The sequence below is a fragment of the Ranitomeya variabilis genome, chromosome 2 (genome assembly GCF_051348905.1).
Source record: "Ranitomeya variabilis isolate aRanVar5 chromosome 2, aRanVar5.hap1, whole genome shotgun sequence".
NCBI lineage: Eukaryota > Metazoa > Chordata > Amphibia > Anura > Dendrobatidae > Ranitomeya > Ranitomeya variabilis.
The window spans coordinates 46796655-46818360 of record NC_135233.1 but is presented as its reverse complement, the minus strand read 5'-3'; the positions used below and the strand labels follow the sequence as shown (position 1 = coordinate 46818360).

Below are 21706 nucleotides of genomic sequence, written 5' to 3'. Positions count from 1 at the left end.
AGGACTGGCACTGATGCAGATTTGCCAATTTTAATCTCCCACTTGTTTTATTTTTCTGGGAGAATTGTGAAGAAATCAGGCCCACTGTTATACAGTAGGTTTTCTGTGGCAGAAAAACAAAGACAGATGCCACACACAGGACTGGCACTGATGCAGATTTACCAATCTTAATCTCCCACTTGTTTTATTTTTTCTGGGAGAATTGTGAAGAAATCAGGCCCACTGTTATGCAGTAGGTTTTCTGTGGCAGAAAAACAAAGACAGATGCCACACACAGGACTGGCACTGATGCAGATTTGCCAATCTTAATCTCCCACTTGTTTTATTTTTTATGGGAGAATTGTGAAGAAACCAGGCCCACTGTTATACAGTAGGTTTTCTGTGGCAGAAAATGAAAGACAGATGCCACACACAGGACTGGCACTGACGCAGATTTGCCAATCTGAATCTCCCACTTGTTTTATTTTTTCTGGGAGAATTGTGAAGAAATCAGGCCCACTGTTATACAGTTGGTTTTCTGTGGCAGAAAAACAAAGACAGATGCCACACACAGGACTGGCACTGATGCAGATTTGCCAATCTTAATCTCCCACTTGTTTTATTTTTCTGGTAGAATTGTGAAGAAATCAGGCCCACTGTTATACAGTAGGTTTTCAGAGGCAGAAAAACAAAGACAGATGCCACACACAGGACTAGCACTGATGCAGATTTACCAATCTTAATCTCCCACTTGTTTTATTTTTTTGGGGAGAATTGTGAAGAAATCAGGCCCACTGTTATACAGTAGGTTTTCTGTGGCAGAAAATGAAAGACAGATGCCACACACAGGACTGGCACTGATGCAGATTTGCCAATCTTAATCTCCCACTTGTTTTATTTTTTTTGGGAGAATTGTGAAGAAATCAGGCCCACTGTTATACAGTAGGTTTTCTGTGGCAGAAAATGAAAGATAGATGCCACACACAGGACTGGCACTGATGCAGATTTGCCAATATTAATCTCCCACTTTTTTTATTTTTTCTTGGAGAATTGTGAAGAAATCAGGCCCACTGTTATACAGTAGGTTTTCTGTGGCAGAAAACCAAAGACAGATGCCACACACAGGACTGGCACTGATGCAGATTTGCCAATCTTAATCTCCCACTTGTTTTATTTTTCTGGGAGAATTGTGAAGAAATCAGGCCCACTGTTATACAGTAGGTTTTCAGAGGCAGAAAAACAAAGACAGATGCCACACACAGGACTAGCACTGATGCAGATTTGCCAATATTAATCTCCCACTTTTTTTATTTTTTCTTGGAGAATTGTGAAGAAATCAGGCCCACTGTTATACAGTAGGTTTTCAGAGGCAGAAAAACAAAGACAGATGCCACACACAGGACTAGCACTGATGCAGATTTACCAATCTTAATCTCCCACTTGTTTTATTTTTGGGGGGAGAATTGTGAAGAAATCAGGCCCACTGTTATACAGTAGGTTTTCTGTGGCAGAAAACCAAAGACAGATGCCACACACAGGACTGGCACTGATGCAGATTTGCCAATCTTAATCTCCCACTTGTTTTATTTTTTTGGGGAGAATTGTGAAGAAATCAGGCCCACTGTTATACAGTAGGTTTTCTGTGGCAGAAAATGAAAGACAGATGCCACACACAGGACTGGCACTGATGCAGATTTGCCAATCTTAATCTCCCACTTGTTTTATTTTTTTTGGGAGAATTGTGAAGAAATCAGGCCCACTGTTATACAGTAGGTTTTCTGTGGCAGAAAATGAAAGATAGATGCCACACACAGGACTGGCACTGATGCAGATTTGCCAATATTAATCTCCCACTTTTTTTATTTTTTCTTGGAGAATTGTGAAGAAATCAGGCCCACTGTTATACAGTAGGTTTTCTGTGGCAGAAAACCAAAGACAGATGCCACACACAGGACTGGCACTGATGCAGATTTGCCAATCTTAATCTCCCACTTGTTTTATTTTTCTGGGAGAATTGTGAAGAAATCAGGCCCACTGTTATACAGTAGGTTTTCAGAGGCAGAAAAACAAAGACAGATGCCACACACAGGACTAGCACTGATGCAGATTTGCCAATATTAATCTCCCACTTTTTTTATTTTTCTTGGAGAATTGTGAGGAAATCAGGCCCACTGTTACACAGTAGGTTTTCAGAGGCAGAAAAACAAAGACAGATGCCACACACAGGACTAGCACTGATGCAGATTTACCAATCTTAATCTCCCACTTGTTTTATTTTTTTGGGGAGAATTGTGAAGAAATCAGGCCCACTGTTATACAGTAGGTTTTCTGTGGCAGAAAATGAAAGACAGATGCCACACACAGGACTGGCACTGATGCAGATTTGCCAATCTTAATCTCCCACTTGTTTTATTTTTTTTGGGAGAATTGTGAAGAAATCAGGCCCACTGTTATACAGTAGGTTTTCTGTGGCAGAAAATGAAAGATAGATGCCACACACAGGACTGGCACTGATGCAGATTTGCCAATATTAATCTCCCACTTTTTTTATTTTTTCTTGGAGAATTGTGAAGAAATCAGGCCCACTGTTATACAGTAGGTTTTCTGTGGCAGAAAACCAAAGACAGATGCCACACACAGGACTGGCACTGATGCAGATTTGCCAATCTTAATCTCCCACTTGTTTTATTTTTTTCTGGCAGAATTGTGAAGAAATCAGGCCCACTGTTATACAGTAGGTTTTCTGTGGCAGAAAAACAAAGACAGATGCCACACACAGGACTGGCACTGATGCAGATTTACCAATCTTAATCTCCCACTTGTTTTATTTTTTCTGGGAGAATTGTGAAGAAATCAGGCCCACTGTTATGCAGTAGGTTTTCTGTGGCAGAAAAACAAAGACAGATGCCACACACAGGACTGGCACTGATGCAGATTTGCCAATCTTAATCTCCCACTTGTTTTATTTTTTATGGGAGAATTGTGAAGAAACCAGGCCCACTGTTATACAGTAGGTTTTCTGTGGCAGAAAATGAAAGACAGATGCCACAGACAGGACTGGCACTGATGCAGATTTGCCAATTTTAATCTGCCCCTTTTTTTTTTCAGGGAGACTAGTGAATACATCTGGGCCACTGTATTAGAGTATATTTTCTGTGGCAGAAAGTGGCTTGAAGAGTTATAACAAAAAAAAAAAGGGACTGTACTACAATTACTATCTCCCTACAGTTATATCAGAAAAGTATGTCAGGCAGTAATAAAAAGGACTGCTGCACACAAAAGTCAAAAGTGTGGACAAACAAACAAGATAGCTGTGCAGAAAGGAAGGAGCAACAGGATTTGTGCTTTGAAAAAAGCAGTTGGTTTGTACAGCGGCTTACACACAGCAACGCAGCTATCAGGGAGCCTTATAACCTACAGAGCTGTTGCACAGAAATCTAGCCTCCACTGTCCCTGTAAAGAAAAGGTGGTGTTGGACAGTGGAAATCGCTACAGCACAAGCGGTTTTGGGGTTAATTTACCCTGCCTAACGATATCCCTGCTTCTGACGAAGCGGCAGCATCCTCTCCCTATGCTCAGATCAGCAGCAGTAAGATGGCGGTCGGCGGGAACGCCCCTTTATAGCCCCTGTGACGCCGCAGAAAGCAAGCCAATCATTGCCATGCCCTTCTCTAAGATGGTAGGGACCAGGACCTATGTCATCACGCTGCCCACACTCTGCGTGCACCTTCATTGGCGCGAAGATCGTGTACCGCATGGCCGATCCCACGCTGGGATCGGATCGGGTTTCATGAAACCCAACTTTGCCAAAAGTCGGCGACTTTTGAAAATGACCGATCCATTTCGCTCAACCCTAGTAGTCACCTTTTGCTTTGATGATTGCTTTGCGCTCTCTTGGCATTCTCTTGATGAGCTTCAAGAGGTAGTCACCGGGAATGGTTTTAACTTCACAGGTGTGCCCTGTCAGGTTTAATAAGTGGGATTTCTTGCCTTATAAATGGGGTTGGGACCATCAGTTGTGTTGAGCAGAAGTCTGGTGGATACACAGCTGATAGTCCTACTGAAAAGACTGTTAGAATTTGTATTATGGCAAGAAAAAAGCAGCTAAGTAAAGAAAAACAAGTGGCCATCATTACTTTAAGAAATGAAGGTCAGTCAGTCTGAACAATTGGGAAAACTTTGAAAGTGTCCCCAAGTGCAGCCATAAATCATGCAGTTGCATCGACAAAAACTAAATCTCCGAGCACTAACAAATACTTGGAGACCACCCGAGCATGATCGGGAAAACCCGAGCAACGAGTGTACTCACTCTGAGTCATCATCACTAATACTGATCTAATAATTATGACTTAGCCAGTGGGTAGGTGATAATGTATGTAAACCAGATACCCCTTTAAGGGTACCGTCACACAGTGAAATTTCCATCGCTACGACGGTACAATTCGTGACGTTCTAGCGATATCGTTACGATATCGCAGTGTCTGACACGCAGCAGCGATCAGGGACCCTGCTGAGAATCGTACGTCGTAGCAGATCGTTTGAAACTTTCTTTCGTCGCTGGATCTCCCGCTGTCATCGCTGGATCGTTGTGTGTGACAGCGATCCAGCGATGAGTTCGCTGGTAACCAGGGTAAACATCGGGTAACTAAGCGCAGGGCCGCGCTTAGTAACCCGATGTTTACCGTGGTTACCAGCGTAAAAGTAAAAAAAAAAAAACCGTACATACTGACCATCTGATGTCTGTCAGGTCCCTTGCAGTCTGCTTCCCTCTCTGACTGTGAGCGCCGGCCGGAAAGTGAGAGCAGATCACAGCGGTGACGTCACCGCTGCGCTCTGCTCTCAGTGTACGGCCGGCACTGTCAGAGCAGGAAGCAGACGGCAAGGGACCTGACGGACATCAGATGGTCAGTATGTACGGTTTGTTTTTTTTTACTTTTACGCTGGTAACCACGGTAAACATCGGGTTACTAAGCGCGGCCCTGCGCTTAGTAACCCGATGTTTACCCTGGTTACCAGCGAACCTCGGCATCGCTCCAGCGCCGTGATTGCAAAGTGTGACCGCAGTCTACGACACTGGAGCGATAGTCATACGACGCTGCGATGTCACGGATCGTGCCGTCGTAGCGATCGTAATTGCACGGTGTGACGGTACCCTAAGATAGCAAAGCTGGAACTGGGATACTTCAAGGGGACAGCGATCCTCGAAATGAAGGAGACAAGGGTCCAATATAGCCCTGTGTCTCCTCTACGTTTTCTCTTCGCTGCAGCCACAGAAGGAACAGCCGACCCCATTTCCATGAATGTGGTCCAAATTCCACCGTTCAGGAGAGAAAAATGAAGCGAACACCACTAAACCAAATGTTGAATGCCTACAAGCCATAAACATGTCATCAGTATTTGTTTTATCTCGAGTGTCCCTTTAAACCAGAGTGTTCATTTTTATTTCATAACTTAATAGTATACATGAAATTAAGAAACTTATCAGACAGATCTGCTTCTTTCTCCCCCAGGACTTATCTTTCAGATTTCTCTGATAAGATTAATTACAAATTTTCTTAATTTTAGATGTATTATTAATGATGTATCAAATAAAAATTAAAACAATGGTTACTCTTTAATCATTCTATATTTTTACCCTTGCCAACAATTTATTTTTTAACAAATTTAGTTGGTCAACCCCACTTAGTCATGAAAGTATGGACTGAGTTGGGTTGGAAGGTAGTAGGTTTATACAGGAAGCTTTGATCTCTTCCTTTAAGCCGGGGGTGTAAGATTTTCTCTTGTCACCAGGTTCTTCCATTCAGGGTTTATAATAAGCCCGGTTTCTTAGTACGGCAGCCTAAAGCCGGAGATGTTAAGCAGCTCGGAACTTCACAAGTGCATCAGCTGCGAACTGATCCCAGCCATGGCGTCAGTCTACCCTTTGTGATACCTCTCTGAGGAGTTGGCGATGATGTCAGCAGGGTTCATTTGACCCTTTTACCTCTTTTACTATGCCGTGCATACAGTATGCTGAATACAATAGTGATGTACATGTGATGGCTCTTCAGTATGACAAACAATACAACCCTGAGAGGAGGGAGAAGAACTTTCAGCTTGTGTGTTATCTCCCCCTTGACTTACTTGGCAGTCACTTCTCACCAGCTGGTGATCGGAGTGAGTCTCATCTCAGGCAAATCTTCAGTCTGGAAGCCCAGTCTTCATTACATAGCGGAGACCTGTCCAAAAATCTGTAACTGCACATTCTGAGTGCAACTGTATCCTGTGTATAGAAGGAGAGCCGGGAAATGCAGACTATATAAAGGGGCAAACACACAGTGAAACTGCCTTCACTCGGTACTGCAACTACTCCTTACCATCATTTTTATCAATATTATTAATTTTCCCATAAACCTAAACCATTCTTGTGGTGCATGCCACATAAAATGGATGCATTTGATTAAATAAAAACAACTGGGGAAAAACTATATAAAAGGCAAATTTCTATTATCTATTTTATACTCGCTTATATAGCGCTATCATATTATACAGCGCTTTACAGACATCACCACTGGCCAATATGGGGTTCACAATCTAAATTCCCCATTATTGTGTCTTTGGAGTGTTGGAGGAAACCGGAGAACCTGGAGACGATCCATGCAAATATGGGGAGAAAATACAAACTCCTTGAAGATTTTGTTCTTGGGGTAATTTGAAGCCAGGGATGCTACAAAGCAATAGCGCTAACCACTTAGCCACCCACAATTAAGTTCCGTCCCTCAACCTTGTCCCCACTGTCACTAGAACCCAAACCCTTCACCATTTTGGCACACTCAGGGTTTACATAAACCCTTTCCACTCTCAACTCAAGAGTTCTGGGAAATCTGGGACACAAGGACAGGCATATCATTGGTTTGTAGCCGCACATGGGCCCAAGAAGTAAGGAACCCACTTCCACCTCTAAAGCAAATAAATTGTCTAGCATAGTAGCCCTATTCTGTCTGTGTCTGCCAGTGTTGGGACAGTTAGCCAGCATGCCCCTAGACAAGTCTTCATGCACATGCCCATATTGAGCAAATGCAATTTTTTTTAGCAAATTTACATCACTAAAGCTTCTCACCGAACAAATAACAAAGCAACAACACATGCATATTTTCCAATTCTAAACAAGGTTTCCCATTTTAGAGTACCAGTTTGTGCTTCAGAGCTGTACATCTTGCTCTAACTGGGGGCAGGAAGCTGCAACCACAGTGTTTTTGGGGGCTACAGAGCTGAATTTTCTGCTAGCAAGTATAGAAAGACTCTCTCGGTGTCCTTTCTCTTCCTCCCTTCTCTACGAAAGTTGTGGGTCCAATATGACATGTGTTTTAGTCCTCTCTCCTATTATGTTGGCGTTTATAATATTGGTCTCTTTCTATTTCGTAACGGAGTCTTTGAGCCTACGGATATCTAGTGGTAAAGTGTATGATTTTCCATCACATAACTGCAAAAAAAATTAATAAAGAGGTTTTTCACAAATGGCAAAAAAATAGTCCAAAGAAACAAAAACACAATTACTTGATAAATCAGTTCTCCCCACCGGTCTCTGCTTACTGCCCTGCAGCCATCATTCTCCCCACCGGTCTCTGCTTACTTCCCTGCAGCCATCATTCTCCCCACCGGTCTCTGCTTACTTCCCTGCAGCCGTCATGTGGGCTCTTCCCATATAACCATGGCAGACAAAACTTTTGAGTAGTGTGGAAAGAGTCTGGGCCTACGGCATGCTGCCGTACTTGCATTCTGGAAACTTGTGTTGGTCCAAAATCAATTTCACATTGATTTAAAGTTTTATTGCAGCATTTTTAGCTAGGGCTCATTCATACATGGCGCCTCTGCTGCGGAAAAAATGCAGCGTTTTACAGCACCAGCAAAATGAATAAGATTTCTGAAATCTCACACCGGAGCTGCTTACTTTTTCCTTGCAGATTTTAACTTTCAAAATTTTTTTTTTTTTTTTTTTTTTTTTACAAATTTGCATTACTTCAATTCGTTGTAGCGTTTTTGCAGCATTTTTCACTATATGTAAAACGCATTAAAAAAAGCATTAATTTTATGCATTTTTTTTGCCAATAATTAGTTTTCTTTGCAGGAGAAAAATCTGCAAATACTAGATGTCTGCACATACCCTTATACTTACAGGCAGCATTTTTTTTGCTTTGCCCTTTGGCTGTTATGGGACAAGTCCAAAATTAGTAATGAGGGCACATTTGTTCCAGACATACACAAGATTGTTTATCTTGACATCATGCCTGTAAGGCTTTTAGGATAAAATGTGTCTGCTTTTTATAGTAATCCTCCAGTGATAGATAAATGTACTGTACAATCATATTGTAGCCATGCAGAACAGATCCGGAATACACTAATAATCTAATATAGGCAACTGTACCTCTCTGATTGGGTGACTACCTCCTAAACCCTCTGACCTGTTTTTGATTTCTGGTAGATTATGGAACAATCCTAGGTTGAATGATTTGCCATTATCATTGCTGTTTGGTCACGATAGTGCTGCAGACTGTGAAATTCTTGCTGATGGAAACCTCAATGCAAATGTAATCAAAGCCTAAAGGATTCCATATACATTAGATTAATGTTTTTGGAGGGTCAACAATCAAATGCTTTTAGGGAAAGTCTTCACAACAGATATCAGGGAAAAAGAAGAATTGGGCATGTTGGATTCTAACATGTCTGGTCCTTTTGTTCTCTCAGAAAATAAGCCTATGTCTGTGCACAATCTTAATATTGTTGCTCACCTAAATGAGGCTGGTTTCACACTTGCGTTTTGATCTGCAGCGTTTTAGCGCTAAAAAACGCATGCGTATTTTTTCCTATACTTAACATTAAAAAACGCATGCGTTTTTTAGCGTGCGTTCATTTGCAGAAATGCAACATGTAGTAATTTCTGCATGCGTTTTTTCGCGGCAAAAAAATGCATTGCTGTCTATGTAAACGCATGCGTTTTTAAGCACATGTGTTTGCTTGCGTTAAAAACGAATGCGTTTTTACCGAAAAACACAAGAAAACACAAGAAAAATCAAGAAAACCCTAACCCTAACCCTAACCCTAAACACAAGAAAAAACAAGAAAACCCTAATCCTAACCCTAGAGTTACTAGGGATCCTAACCCTAAACCTAACCCTAACCCTAACCCTAAGGTTAGGATCCCTAGTAACCCTAGGGATCCTAACCCTAACCCTAACTTTAACCCTAGGGATCCTAACCCTAACCCTTAGTGTTAGGGTTAGGATCCTAACCCTTAGGGTTAGGGTTAGGATCCCTAGGGTTAGGGTTAGGATCCCAAGGGTTATGATTAAGGTTAGCGTTAGGGGTAGGGTTAGGGGTAGGGTTAGGGTTTGGATCCCTAGGGTTAGGGTTAGGGTTAGGGGTAGGGTTAGGGTTAGGGTTTGGATCCCTAGGGTTAGGGATAGGGGTAGGGTTAGGGTTAGGGTTAGTGTTATGATCCGGTGACCATGGAGCCGCATGAGACTATCTCTGGAGTAGGTGGTACCTGTACTGACCGCAATCCTAATACTGACACCGCAACTAGAAGTAGTTGTGGGATGTATCTAACCAGGCCTAGACACCTTGACACAGCCGGAGGACTAAATACCCCTAAAGATGGAAATGGGAAATTCTATCTTGCCTCAGAGCAGAGCCCCAAAGGATAGGCAGCCCCCCACAAATATTGACTGTGAGTTTAAGAGGAAATACGTACACAGGCAGAAAAAACAGAGTTTAGCAAAAGAGGCCCTTCTAGCTAGATAGAAAGGATAGGACAGAGTTCTAAGCGGTCAGTATTGAAACACTAGAAAATTCCACAGCAGAAAATACTATATACTACATCTAACTAAAGACATAGGATGTATATCTGCATCTCCAGAGAAACCAGCATGACAGAAAAATCCAAACAAGTCAAGCTGGACAAAAACACAATAGATTGCACTGCACATAAAAGCACACTGCATGCATGCTACAGAGAACCAAAACAAGGCACTTATCTTAGCTGAAATGACAGCAGGGCAGTGGAGCCAGACAGAGATGCAATCCCTTCAAGATACAATGGACAACTGGCAGGGATTGATGGATCTTACAAACCTGAATACCTAATAGAGCTGCAATAAGCAGAAACACCTGCCCTGGCTTATAATCCAGAGACCACTGCACTACCACTAACAACCACCGGAGGGAGCCCAAGAGCAGAATTCACAACAGGTTAGGGTTTGGATCCCTTTATCACCTTGATGGTGGAAGGTGGCTTATCAGTGACCTGGTGACCAGGACATTCTAATAAAAAGCTACCCCTAACCCTAGGGATCCTAACCCTATCCCTAACCCTAACCCTAGCTAATTCTATTATTAGTGTGTTTTCTAGTTGATTTTGATGATTGGCAGCTGTCACACACTTCTCAGCATGCGTTTCAAAAACGCAAACGCGGGAAAAAACGCATGCAAATGCGGGAAAATGCCGCGTTTTCCCGCGGTTTTTATTTTTGGCGCAAAAACGCATGCGTCTAAATAACGCAGCGTTTGCATGCGTTTACATGCGTTTTTTCACCACATGCGTTTTTTTTAAAAAAAGCTGCAGATCAAAACGCAAGTGTGAAACCAGCCTGACACATTCTTTTTCTTTTGTTCCTTTTTGTTCCTTTGACTCTCTGCTCTTAAAAGGGTTGCTCACTACTATGACAATCTCTACTTAAACTAAATGTTATGCCCCGCTAACATAAGAAAGCCTGTACTCACCTCCTGTGCTGGCACCTTTCCTGTGGTGTCGGCACTTGGTCTCCCTGAGGCTGTGATGCAGTGTTGAGACACGTGACTTCAGTGTCTAACCAGTGCTGATGTCGCTGTCTCGACCTTCGGACGAACTCAACATGAAAAGGAAGCCAGGTCTACAGACTTCCTCTTCATGTTCAGTTTGTCCAAAGGCGGAGACAGCGACGCCAGCGCTAACTGGGCGCCTGGTGTCAAGTGTCATTCCACCGCATCACAGCCCTGGGACCGCGAGTGCGGACACCACTGGAACTGAGACGGCATAGAAAGTGAGAATAGGTTAAATTATGTTACTGGGGCATAATACTTAATTTAAGAAGGGGTTGTCCTAGCAGTGGACAACCCTTTAAGATATGATCCCCATCTTCTGTATATGTAAATCTGGTCTTTTGATCTAATTTAGCATAGTCATCAACTCTTCTCCAAGGGAGTTTTCTTGAGGACCACACCCAATTGGCTAAAAAGACTGGATTAATATACAGTGAAGATGATAATGTTCAATTCCACTCCGCTTTAGAACAGCAAGTCCAGTGACCCTCTTTAGTCCTGAAGCAATGACTGAGGCCACTGATTGGTTGCTGACATCATATGTTTGATGGATGTGATGTATGCAGTCAATCAGTGGACTGGGCCAGTGACTCTTGCATGTACAGCACTTGACAACTGAGTCCAATGAAAGGTTGACTGAATTAACTGATGTAGTTCTTTTATTATTTTTATGAATTTTTGTTAATGGGCAACATTTTGAAAATCCCATCAGCAGTTGTGATGCATTGTGGTAGATTGTTAATTTTGGATTGACATAAAGAGAGGAAGAAGGAGCATGAGAGGGGGAGAGGGAGAAGTACAGGGTGAGGAAGAGGATGAGAGGTAGAGGATGAGGAGTGGGGAGAGAGGTAGAGTTAAAAGTATTGAGTAATGCTGATTGTGAAGTAGAGATTGAAGGCAGAGGTAGAAGGTAGAGGAATAGAAGGAAAGGGGTAGAGGAACAGGGAAAGAGATAAGAAGAGGTTGCTAGAGGGAGAGGGAGGCAGAAAAAAAGAGACAGAGGGGTAGAAGGAGGTTTAGAGGTAGTGTGGGAGAGGGAGATAAAGAGTGAGAGAGGGGTAGAATGAGAGGTAGCGGAGGAGTTAAAGGTAATGAGTGCTGAAAATAGTGAAGTAGAGATTGAAAGGAAGGGTAAAAGAAGAGGAATTAGGAGAGAGTTAGGAAGTGAGTGAGAGGTGAAGAGTGAGGGAGAGAGGGAAGTAGAGAGGGAGAGATATAAGGAGAGGTAGAGTTCGTGATGACACAGCATTCAATCTTAATTATCCAGATGTAAATTAAGCAGGCCAGGAGACATATGTTATTGTCTTTATGTTGATTTTCGAATTTATGTCTCTTTCTTTGATTGGTGAAGAAACACAGACTATTGTTTGCGCTAGCCTGAATGTGACCCTGGAGTAGCTGTATGCTGCAAGCTCATTTTCTGCTATCTTTGAGGGATAGAGACATAGGGTAATTGAACAATAGATGTTTGACAATGTGTTGATTGACCATTGGGTGGGTTGGTGGCTTGTTGACTTATAACACAGAGGAGTAAAAACTATGCAAATTGATTAAATACTCAAACAATGCGAGGTAATCTCATCACACCATCCTCTTGACATCTAGATGATGACTTGAAGGACAACAGTTGTCAACTATAAAAGGGAGGGATATTCCTCTGCAACAAGAGATCCAGAGATACATAAACTCTTTACAAGACCAGAGCCAGGACAAGACCACAGCCAAGGCAGGACAGCAGCCAGGACATCAATGGCTCCATCATGATGGACACAGATTTGACATTCTACAGGATGCCAGATTAGAGGACCACGGCCCAGACAGAAATAATTCTGATCTGCTCCATTGATCATCACTGATCCCATGGATTCATTTGAGAAAGCCAGGATTTGAACCCACCGGTCACCTGAGCCCCAAAGATGCGTTTGGGAAAGCCAGGATTGGGACCCACCGGTCACTTGACTCCATGGAGATGTTCGGACAAGCCAGATTGGGACCCCCTGGTCACCTGGCCTCATATGTCAATAGACTGTCAGCTTCCCATGCTTGTCGTTTTCTCCTCTCTGTGCTCATCACAGGTGAGGGAAGTCAGCCCGGAAAGCTCCAAAATCAAGCTGCTCTAATCCCAGGGAGTCAGCAGAAGGGTGAGACTCTGTAATTTGCACCCTGTTGGGTATTTTGCTGGGACTGTTCTATGTGTTATCATCTGCTTTGTGGCTCAATAAAGTATTGCCAGTCTGTTTTATCCTCACCCTGTGTTGTCTGAGTAGTACTATGCCCACGGTAAAAGGACAGTAAGCATTCAGTGGGAAGAGCCCTGGTCCATGTGATCTTGAGCCAGCGGACTAGAATTCCCTCTGACCCCCAGTGTCTCCACAGAGATAAAGATTGTGAGTGGTGAAGTAGAGGTTGAGGGGAGAGGTAGAAGGTAGAGAAGGAGAAGGGTGAAACGAGAGGCAGAGAGAGGGAATTCGGAAGAAGGTGAGAGGAAAAGAGTGAGGGAAAAAAGGAGAAAGAAAGGGGTAGAGATGGTGAGAGAGAAGGGGCGGTAGAGTGCACGGGAGAGGGGTTAGAAGGCGAGGTACAGGGTGAAAGTGCAGGAGAGGGTGATGGTGAGGGTGAGCGGAAGAGAGGTGTAAAGGTTTTATATCTTCTGTAGCTGCCAAATCCAACCTGGGTCTAAGCAAATAAAGAGGTGACCATCACTTGATAACAATTTATTTCTGAAGTGCCAATTTATTTCTTCTTCATTAGTGGAGATTGTGGGAGTTGAATAATCTGTTGTTTTTCCTTATCACCTATTTCTTGCTGCAGAGTTGATGACTTTAGTGTTTTACCATGGGATGTCTGATGGGATATTCAGAAAAATAGTTTCCCCCTATGACAACTTCCTTGTCTAACATATCTCTAGCTGTGAGAACTTCCAGATATATTTACATAGATGTTAGTAGCTTGGCTTATACTGTATACTGAACTTTTACAAGCTACAAGCCAAGGATTTAAAAATGTCTAACAAGCAATAAAAATCTCAAACAACAGTCTCCGTCCATCTATGGCAGCTGTAATACCACCACCACAGTGAATACATATTGATTGTCTTCTTATGTAGAAAAAATGATGTTTCCCATATCAAGGTATAGCATTGCCATAAAGCAAATAATTAGCAAATTGAGGAATTTTGTCATTTGCCTTGTAATTAAAAATATTATCTGATGGCAGAAGATCTGTGTCTTCATATGAGGGATTACGATCAAGTTGCAGGTAATCGGGCTGCTCAGAATGTGATCCCATTTCAGGCTGCCCCTGCTATCCCAGGTGCTCGGATACAACATTCCTTGCAGGGCTAGGTTCATAGCAGTCATGACTATGTTTTCCATACACTCTTCTTTTATTGCAGCCAAGTGTAAATAAATCATGAATGAGTGGACGAATATTCTCTTTTCTTGATAAACTGTGTAAAAAATATGCAATAATTGTAAAAATGTGGATTTTTTTTCCTGCTTCAAAAGTTTGAAACAAATATAAAATCTGAACACGTGATATTTTTACATGTTGAACAGCTCTGATGGCGTTCATACATGGAGTATGTGTGAGGTTTATATAGATTGTCCCACATTGATAGCTGTACCATAGCTCTTTATCAGCAGCTGATACGGTGCCCATGGCTCTGTTGAAAAGGGCCACACAGACTCTATGTGCTTCCATACAGCCTTTTAACACATGGCCTAAGGCAATAAATACATGACAGTTGGTATACGTGAATCCCCATGAGTTTCTCTACCCACCTTTTTTACTCCTCATTTTTACCCTTCAACCAAACGGCCCGACCGCTTTATCTGAAATAAAAAACTGACCACAATGGTATTTGGATAAGTTGGCCACAGCAGCCGTTTATTAACACATAATAACAAACAGTTTATTTATTAAACATTAACCACGGGGAGGGTGGTCCTCGAAGCCCCAAAATGTAATAAACTTGGCCTCCAGACCATAAAAACTTGTCTTCCATAACCGTAAAACTTGGCCTCCAGGTCACGTCTTGCCTCTAGCCGCTACGCTCCAGCTCAGAGACGCCCATAGACTCACCCGGCCAATTTCCTCCAAAATTACCCATATATCCTAATTACCACCTCCATGTGATCTTTTTGTTCCATTCCAAATTTGTTCACCCACGGGGGAGTCCAGGACCTTAGAGATCCCCCCCCCTCCGATCCACCATTTCCATCACCACCAACCTCGAGGACCTCCCCCCCCACGCCTTGCTGCCGCGACAAAACAACAGAAAACATAACGCAATAATTCGAGCAATACAACGATAATAACCCCTTTTTCTTAACGACCTTGACATCACCTATGAACGTTTCCAAAGCAACCAACAAAAAAGGGAGGGTGGGTGGGAGCTTGTTTCTAGTACGGTGGGGAACCTAAAATGGTTGCCCCACTGAGATGGCCGTTGCCCCTTATACTGCCCGCCCTTACTCCGCCTCTTCTCCCCATTCCCCCTCCCCCTAGCCATACATCATTCCCCTGATTCAAATTTATTAACCCTTCCCCACCCAAAATTCCCTCAACCCAATGCTTTCTCATGTATTATCACTTAACCCTGTCATGGCGTCCTCCCTTTGAAGGCCTGCGGCCCAGTACGGCCTTACTTGACAGTTGGTATACGTGAATCCCCATGAGTTTCTCTACCCACCTTTTTTACTCCTCATTTTTACCCTTCAACCAAACGGCCCGACCGCTTTATCTGAAATAAAAAACTGACCACAATGGTATTTGGATAAGTTGGCCACAGCAGCCGTTTATTAACACATAATAACAAACAGTTTATTTATTAAACATTAACCATGGGGAGGGTGGTCCTCGAAGCCCCAAAATGTAATAAACTTGGCCTCCAGACCATAAAAACTTGTCTTCCATAACCGTAAAACTTGGCCTCCAGGTCACGTCTTGCCTCTAGCCGCTACGCTCCAGCTCAGAGACGCCCATAGACTCACCCGGCCAATTTCCTCCAAAATTACCCATATATCCTAATTATCACCTCCATGTGATCTTTTTGTTCCATTCCAAATTTGTTCACCCACGGGGGAGTCCAGGACCTTAGAGATCCCCCCCCCCTCCGATCCACCATTTCCATCACCACCAACCTCGAGGACCTCCCCCCCCACGCCACCAGCATAAATGTTCTGACCCCTCAAACATTTATGTCACGCCATACCAAAATACCTTTCTCAATGCCCTCTTGAATCGCCAGACACCACAAATCTAGACCTATCGCATTTAAATGGACCCATCTTTCCTCCAGTATTCCCCTTGCCCAGACTCCAGATCCTTATGCCGAACCACAAGTGCCCCATTTCTCACCATAAAACGTGAAATCGCTCTGTTTAACTTAATCCTCGCCTTGTTCACACCATGAACAGATCTTGCCTCGCGCCAAACCTTCCTGGGCACAATGTCCGACCAAACAACCAACAAACGTGGAAACATAGACCAAAGCCGTAACATGTCAAACTTGATATCCTTAATTAGTTCCCTACAGGGACGTTTGCCCAAGTCATTGCCCCCCAAATGAACCACCAACAAGTCTGGCACCCGATCCAATCGAACAAATCTGTGGAATTCCGACAGCAATTGCTTCCACATCATACCCCTTTTTCCGATCCACCTCAGGGTTCCACGCGATCGGGGCACTCCCAGTTGTCTCCCGTCCGGCCGAACGTCGGCCCTCAATGCCGCCCAGAATACAAATGAATGACCCATGATCCAAATAAGCAATTGCCTCGGCTCTGAAAATAGAAAAGGAAACATCAACACCGTATAACTAAAAAGGAAAACTGCGGTCAATTAGATCAATCCGTTACAACAAAGACGGGCGAATGTAAGAACGAAATCTTACTGATTCCCACCGACCGATCCTCTGAACCATTTCATCTCCTAGACCCCTCCTGGCAGCCTCCGTTGCCGCCCCAATCCGGAATGAATGCCCACTAAAATTCTTCGCTGAAATGCCCCCTTTTTCCAAACAACGTCTAAGTACAGTCAAAAATTGAAAACGGGAAAGAAATGACCCATCCTTATGCACTAACAATGGGCAATCCCCCGAACCTGGACCAGACAGGAACTCCCTCAAACATTTTACCGGGCAAACTGGAGAGCCGTTTACCTCAAAAAGAACCACTCGACAACCTTTACCTGCAGTATCCGTTTTGGAAGAACGCAAAATTATCACTAGCCTGTCCCCAAACATGTCCACATCCTGCCTCAGTATACCACCTTTCTTACACTTGGAAGGACTAACCAATTCACCTAACCGAAACGCACCAAAAAATGCTAGAGAAAATGCTAATCTAAACAAAATTACTTCCCCCATATCCGAACACACAGCCTCTAACTGATTTTCCAGATTTAATAAAACTTCATATGACACCGGCCGCCTACCGTCTGACACCTTCCAGCCTTTACGACAGCCTTTTACCACCTGCCGGACCAGAAACGATTTTGTCAAATCCTGCAACCCTCTAAGTTTAAAGCCAAAAGCCAAGCCTGATAACGAATTATTGATTTTTGACACTGACCAACCTGACTCCCAGATATGACCGATAAATAAAATCAATTTGCTTTCGTCCTCTAAATCCGCACCCATCTGATTTTTCCACCGGACCCAAGAATCCCAGGCCCTCGTATAGTGCGACCAAGTTCCAGCCGACAGCGATCTGGCCAACAAGTCTCTCACTGCCCCAGCGGAAGATTCCAAAGCTCCTCTGAACAAACCTTCCCCGTGGGTTCCACTTGAGGTGCCAACTCCCGAACACGATCCCACTGCGAAGAAGAAAGAGCTTCAAGAATTTTGTTATATTTCAAAACCCCAAGCTCCGCCGTGACCCACAAATTAAAATTCAAACCAGCCCAAACCAATTGTTGTAAAACTCGCAGAAGAGAGTGTTTTGATGATGACAACGAATTAATAGCCTCCATGGCCCCAACTGAGCCGCAACAAAAACATATTTTCTTGTCTCGAACATTGCCTCCCCATAGTGTCAAAGCTACCACGATAGGAAACACTTCGCGTAGTGTAATATCAGCCACTAAACCGTTCTCTTTCCACGTTTTTGGCCACTCGGCCACTAACCATTCGTTCCGAAAAAACAAAGAAAAACCCGATTCGTCCGCTGAACCGACCAAAATGCCGAGAAACTCCGCCGACACCACCGGCGCAATCCAGAGTGACTTTCCATTGTATGAATCCAGAAAAAATTCCCAAACTTTCAAATCATCCTTCAGATCCCTTCTAAGCCGTATGAAATGATTTGGCGCCCTAATCCCAACCGTGGCCAATGAAAGTCTACGACAAAAGGCTCTTCCCATTGGCATGATCCGACATGCGAAGTTCAGTTTACCAAGCAACGACTGGACCTCACGAAGTGTTACCTTCTTCAAGCTACCCACACGCTTCACCTCCAATCTCATGTTCACCAGTTTGTCCTCAGGCAATCTACACTCCATTGCCACCGTGTCGATTTCAATACCCAGAAAACTCAAAGATGTAACAGGCCCAACCGTTTTTCCGCTGCCAACGGAACGCCAAATTTTTTAGCCACCCCTTCCATCGAGTGAAGTAAAACCGAACAATCCGAAGAAAAGGCCGACCCAACAAACAAGAAATCATCCAGATAATGAACACAAGAACCGAGTCCTGTCACGTCCCTAACTACCCATTCTAAAAACGTACTAAATGCTTCGAAATAGGCGCATGACAATGAACACCCCATCGGTAAACAACGATCCACAAAAAATCCCCCGTCCCAAAAACAACCAAGCAAATGCATACTGTCCGGATGAACTGGTAGCAGTCTAAATGCTGCCTCAATGTCCGTCTTTGCCAACATGGCCCCTTGTCCACATTTTCTAACCCATGACATTGCCGAATCAAAAGAAGTATATAACACAGAACACAATTGGGGGTCAATTCCATCGTTTACCGAAGAGCCCTTCGGAAATGAGAGGTGATGAATCAACCTGAACTTGTTAGGCTCCTTTTTTGGTACAACCCCCAATGGCGACACTCTCAGGTTAACCATGGGGGCTGTGTCAAACGGCCCAGCCATTCTACCTAAAGCCACTTCTTTTTGCAATTTTTCAGTGACCACTTCTGGGAATTCCCTGGCTGATTTCAAATTCCTGGTTGATAACCTCACCTCCATGTCAACAAAAGGGATCTTGAATCCCTCCCGAAAACCATCACGCAACAATTTTGCAGCCTCTTTGTCAGGGTATTTATTTAGGAAGTGCTCCATCTCTTCCAGCCGAACCGGTGTCACCCCTTTTTTCAAAACCCTCAGATCCCTTCTGTTTTCCTCCCTTGAAGCACTTCGACACCCCATGATTACCTCCGCAGGCGGAACACTCGTGTTTGAATTTGCACTTGGCGCCGAACCTGCATGCGCCGTCATTGTATGAGAAGCACAGTCCTTTCTGTACTGCCACCGAGTGCCCTGACTGCCCTGAACCCCCGGTGCCCCCAAGAAACGATTGTGAACCCGAACCCCCTTTTCCAGGGGCCGTCACTCTCATCCATAGAGCTATGTCTTTATGTTCCCATCTAATGTTTGGACGAACTGCTTTCCTCTGGCGGAATTGTTCATCATATCTCAACCATCCTTGTCCCCCGTATACTCTATATGCCTCCCCTATGGTATCCATATAGCAGAATAGGGGCGAACAATTTTCTGGCGCTTTTTCCCCAATCACACTAGCCAATATAGCGAAAGCCTGTAACCAATTATTGAATGTGCGGGGTATCAAACGAAAACGTCTCCTCTCCTCGTCTTCCTTTTTATACTCATCCCGTCTGACCCTGTCTAAATTAAAACGTTCGAGTGGGAGAAGTGAGAATATCTCCACGTATTCCCCCTTCCAAATCCTATCCCTTACTTCCTGCTTTAAATGTGTTCCCAGAGGCCCCCAAAACAGACATACACTTCACATTTTGCAGCATCCCCTAAACGCACTGCTTCATCTTTATCTTTGCCCCCGTTATCAACCGCCGTGGATACCTGACCCGTTATTGCGTTGCCCGAAGCTGCCTCGTCCCCAGCCGCCGCAGTAACCCCCGATACCTCGCTCTGTACCACAGGACGTGACTCCAGACTTCTTTCTCCATCCCCTATACCCCTTCTATTACCTAACCAAGCCGCCGAGGGAGATAACGTACCCTGTGCACTCCCCGCCTCCCATAACCGCACTAAATCTTTAAGACTTTGTAATAAAACACCAGAGCCGCCACTAGCCCCCCCAACAGATAATTCCTCCCCCCTTGCATTCACATTTGAGGCTAGTGCAGGTAAGTAAAAAGAAGTGCAGTCTCGCTCACCTGGCTGCCTGGGTGCTGTGTTCCCAGCAGCCGCCAATCCGGCGTCCTGACGCGATCTCTCTGGGCGCGTGCTTCCTCCATCCTCGTGCTGTCCCATGGAAGTTGATGCAGTGTGCAGCCAGCCTGACTCGACCGCTGCGTCCCCAGTGTCCATACGTCCCACATGTCCTGGTTCAAATCCATCTGATGATCCTCTTCTTCTAAATGAATGGCCTAATCCATGCTCCCCCCTCCTCTCCCCCTCCCCAGTGGCCAGAGATTCCCTCCCTCCTACTACACAGCGATCTCCTCCATGCCTGCGGTCAGCTTCGCCCCCCCTCCCCCTCCCAGCTGCAGCACAGGGACGTCCAGCTCTGCTCTCTGTAGCAGCAGCAGCAGCCGATGAGCAGGAGGAGACTCCCCACTGCCACTCACCAGCCGCCCTGCGTGCTGATGCTCGCCCCGCCGACTCCTCACTGCTGCTGGATGAATGCCGAGCCTGGGGCCGAACCGAAGGGGCCCCAGCCGTTCCTGACCCCGGATCCCTGGCTCCTTCTGCTGCTGGTGAGTGCTCGCGTTGCCGGCTTCCCCCCTGCGCTGAAGGCACCTGACTAGCAGGCCCTCGTGTGCTCTTCAGTACCTCTCTGCCCCGCCGAGCCGAGCCCGTTCCTGGTTGGGCAGCGGCCGCTCCTGCTCCTGGATCCACGCTTCCTCCAGACGCCATCGCTGCAGGGGAGGCCGACACCTCCCCCTGTTGCAGGCCCCGCCGGTGTTGCGGATTCCTCCCAGCCGCAGGTTTACGCGCCGGCTGCCGACGCTTCGTGACCGCGGCCGGAGGGTCCCTAGAGGGGCTCCTTATACGGCGCCGGGCCCTGGGGGTAGCCTCAGGGCTGAGGCGCTCCGGAGGCCTAGACCTCCAAGTCCGACGCCCTGCACTTAAACCTTGGGGTTGGTCGGCTCCCTCATCAGGCAGCAGGCCCTGAATGGATGCCTGCAGCCATCCCGCACCTCTGGTTCCCGCAGCCGCTCTCAATTGCTGCAAAATCGCCTCAATCTCCATAACTAAAATCAGCTCTGAGCTTGTTTCTAGTACGGTGGGGGACCTAAAATGGTTGCCCCACTGAGATGGCCGTTGCCCCTTATATTGCCCGCCCTTACTCCGCCTCTTCTCCCCATTCCCCCTCCCCCTAGCCATACATCATTCCCCTGATTCAAATTTATTAACCCTTCCCCACCCAAAATTCTCTCAACCCAATGCTTTCTCATGTATTATCACTTAACCCTGTCATGGCGTCCTCCCTTTGAAGGCCTGCGGCCCAGTACGGCCTTACTTCACATGTGTTGTAAGTCAATATATATGCCACAAAGATGTTCTGATTGGCACATTAAGGTGCCTATAGATATTACAAATATTACAAAAGTATTCTTATCTCAAACAAATAAGACATATTCACCAGATATTCCTGTGGATATGTCATCTATCCATTCCCAATTTTATTGAAATAGGTAGATAACTGAAAACACAACAGACATTTTGGGCCC

General features: G+C 44.9%; 1 protein-coding gene across 1 annotated transcript; it reads right to left on the bottom strand.

Annotated features, from left to right (window-relative positions):
* Positions 1-12396: 12396 nt before the first annotated feature.
* Positions 12397-21064, bottom strand: LOC143803652 (uncharacterized). The gene is made up of 3 exons (XM_077281433.1): positions 20186-21064; positions 16884-17634; positions 12397-12472 (listed from the first exon to the last, which is right to left on the bottom strand). The coding sequence occupies exons 1-3, from the start codon at positions 20886-20888 to the stop codon at positions 12397-12399; spliced, it is 1530 nt and encodes a 509-aa protein (XP_077137548.1). The 5' UTR covers positions 20889-21064.
* Positions 21065-21706: the final 642 nt, after the last annotated feature.

What these genes read in the sequence shown, in the direction of transcription:
- LOC143803652 (XM_077281433.1), bottom strand. Translation starts at nt 20,888, where the DNA reads ATGGCGTCTGGAGGAAGCGTGGATCCAGGAGCAGGAGCGGCCGCTGCC. An exon ending in CACAGCACCCAGGCAGCCAG is followed by an intron (nt 17,635 to 20,185) that starts GTGAGCGAGACT and finishes TCTTCTTCGCAG; the next exon opens with TGGGATCGTGTTCGGGAGTT. An exon ending in TTGTTAGTGCATAAGGATGG is followed by an intron (nt 12,473 to 16,883) that starts GTCATTTCTTTC and finishes CTCTTGTTGCAG; the next exon opens with AGGAATATCCCTCCCTTTTA.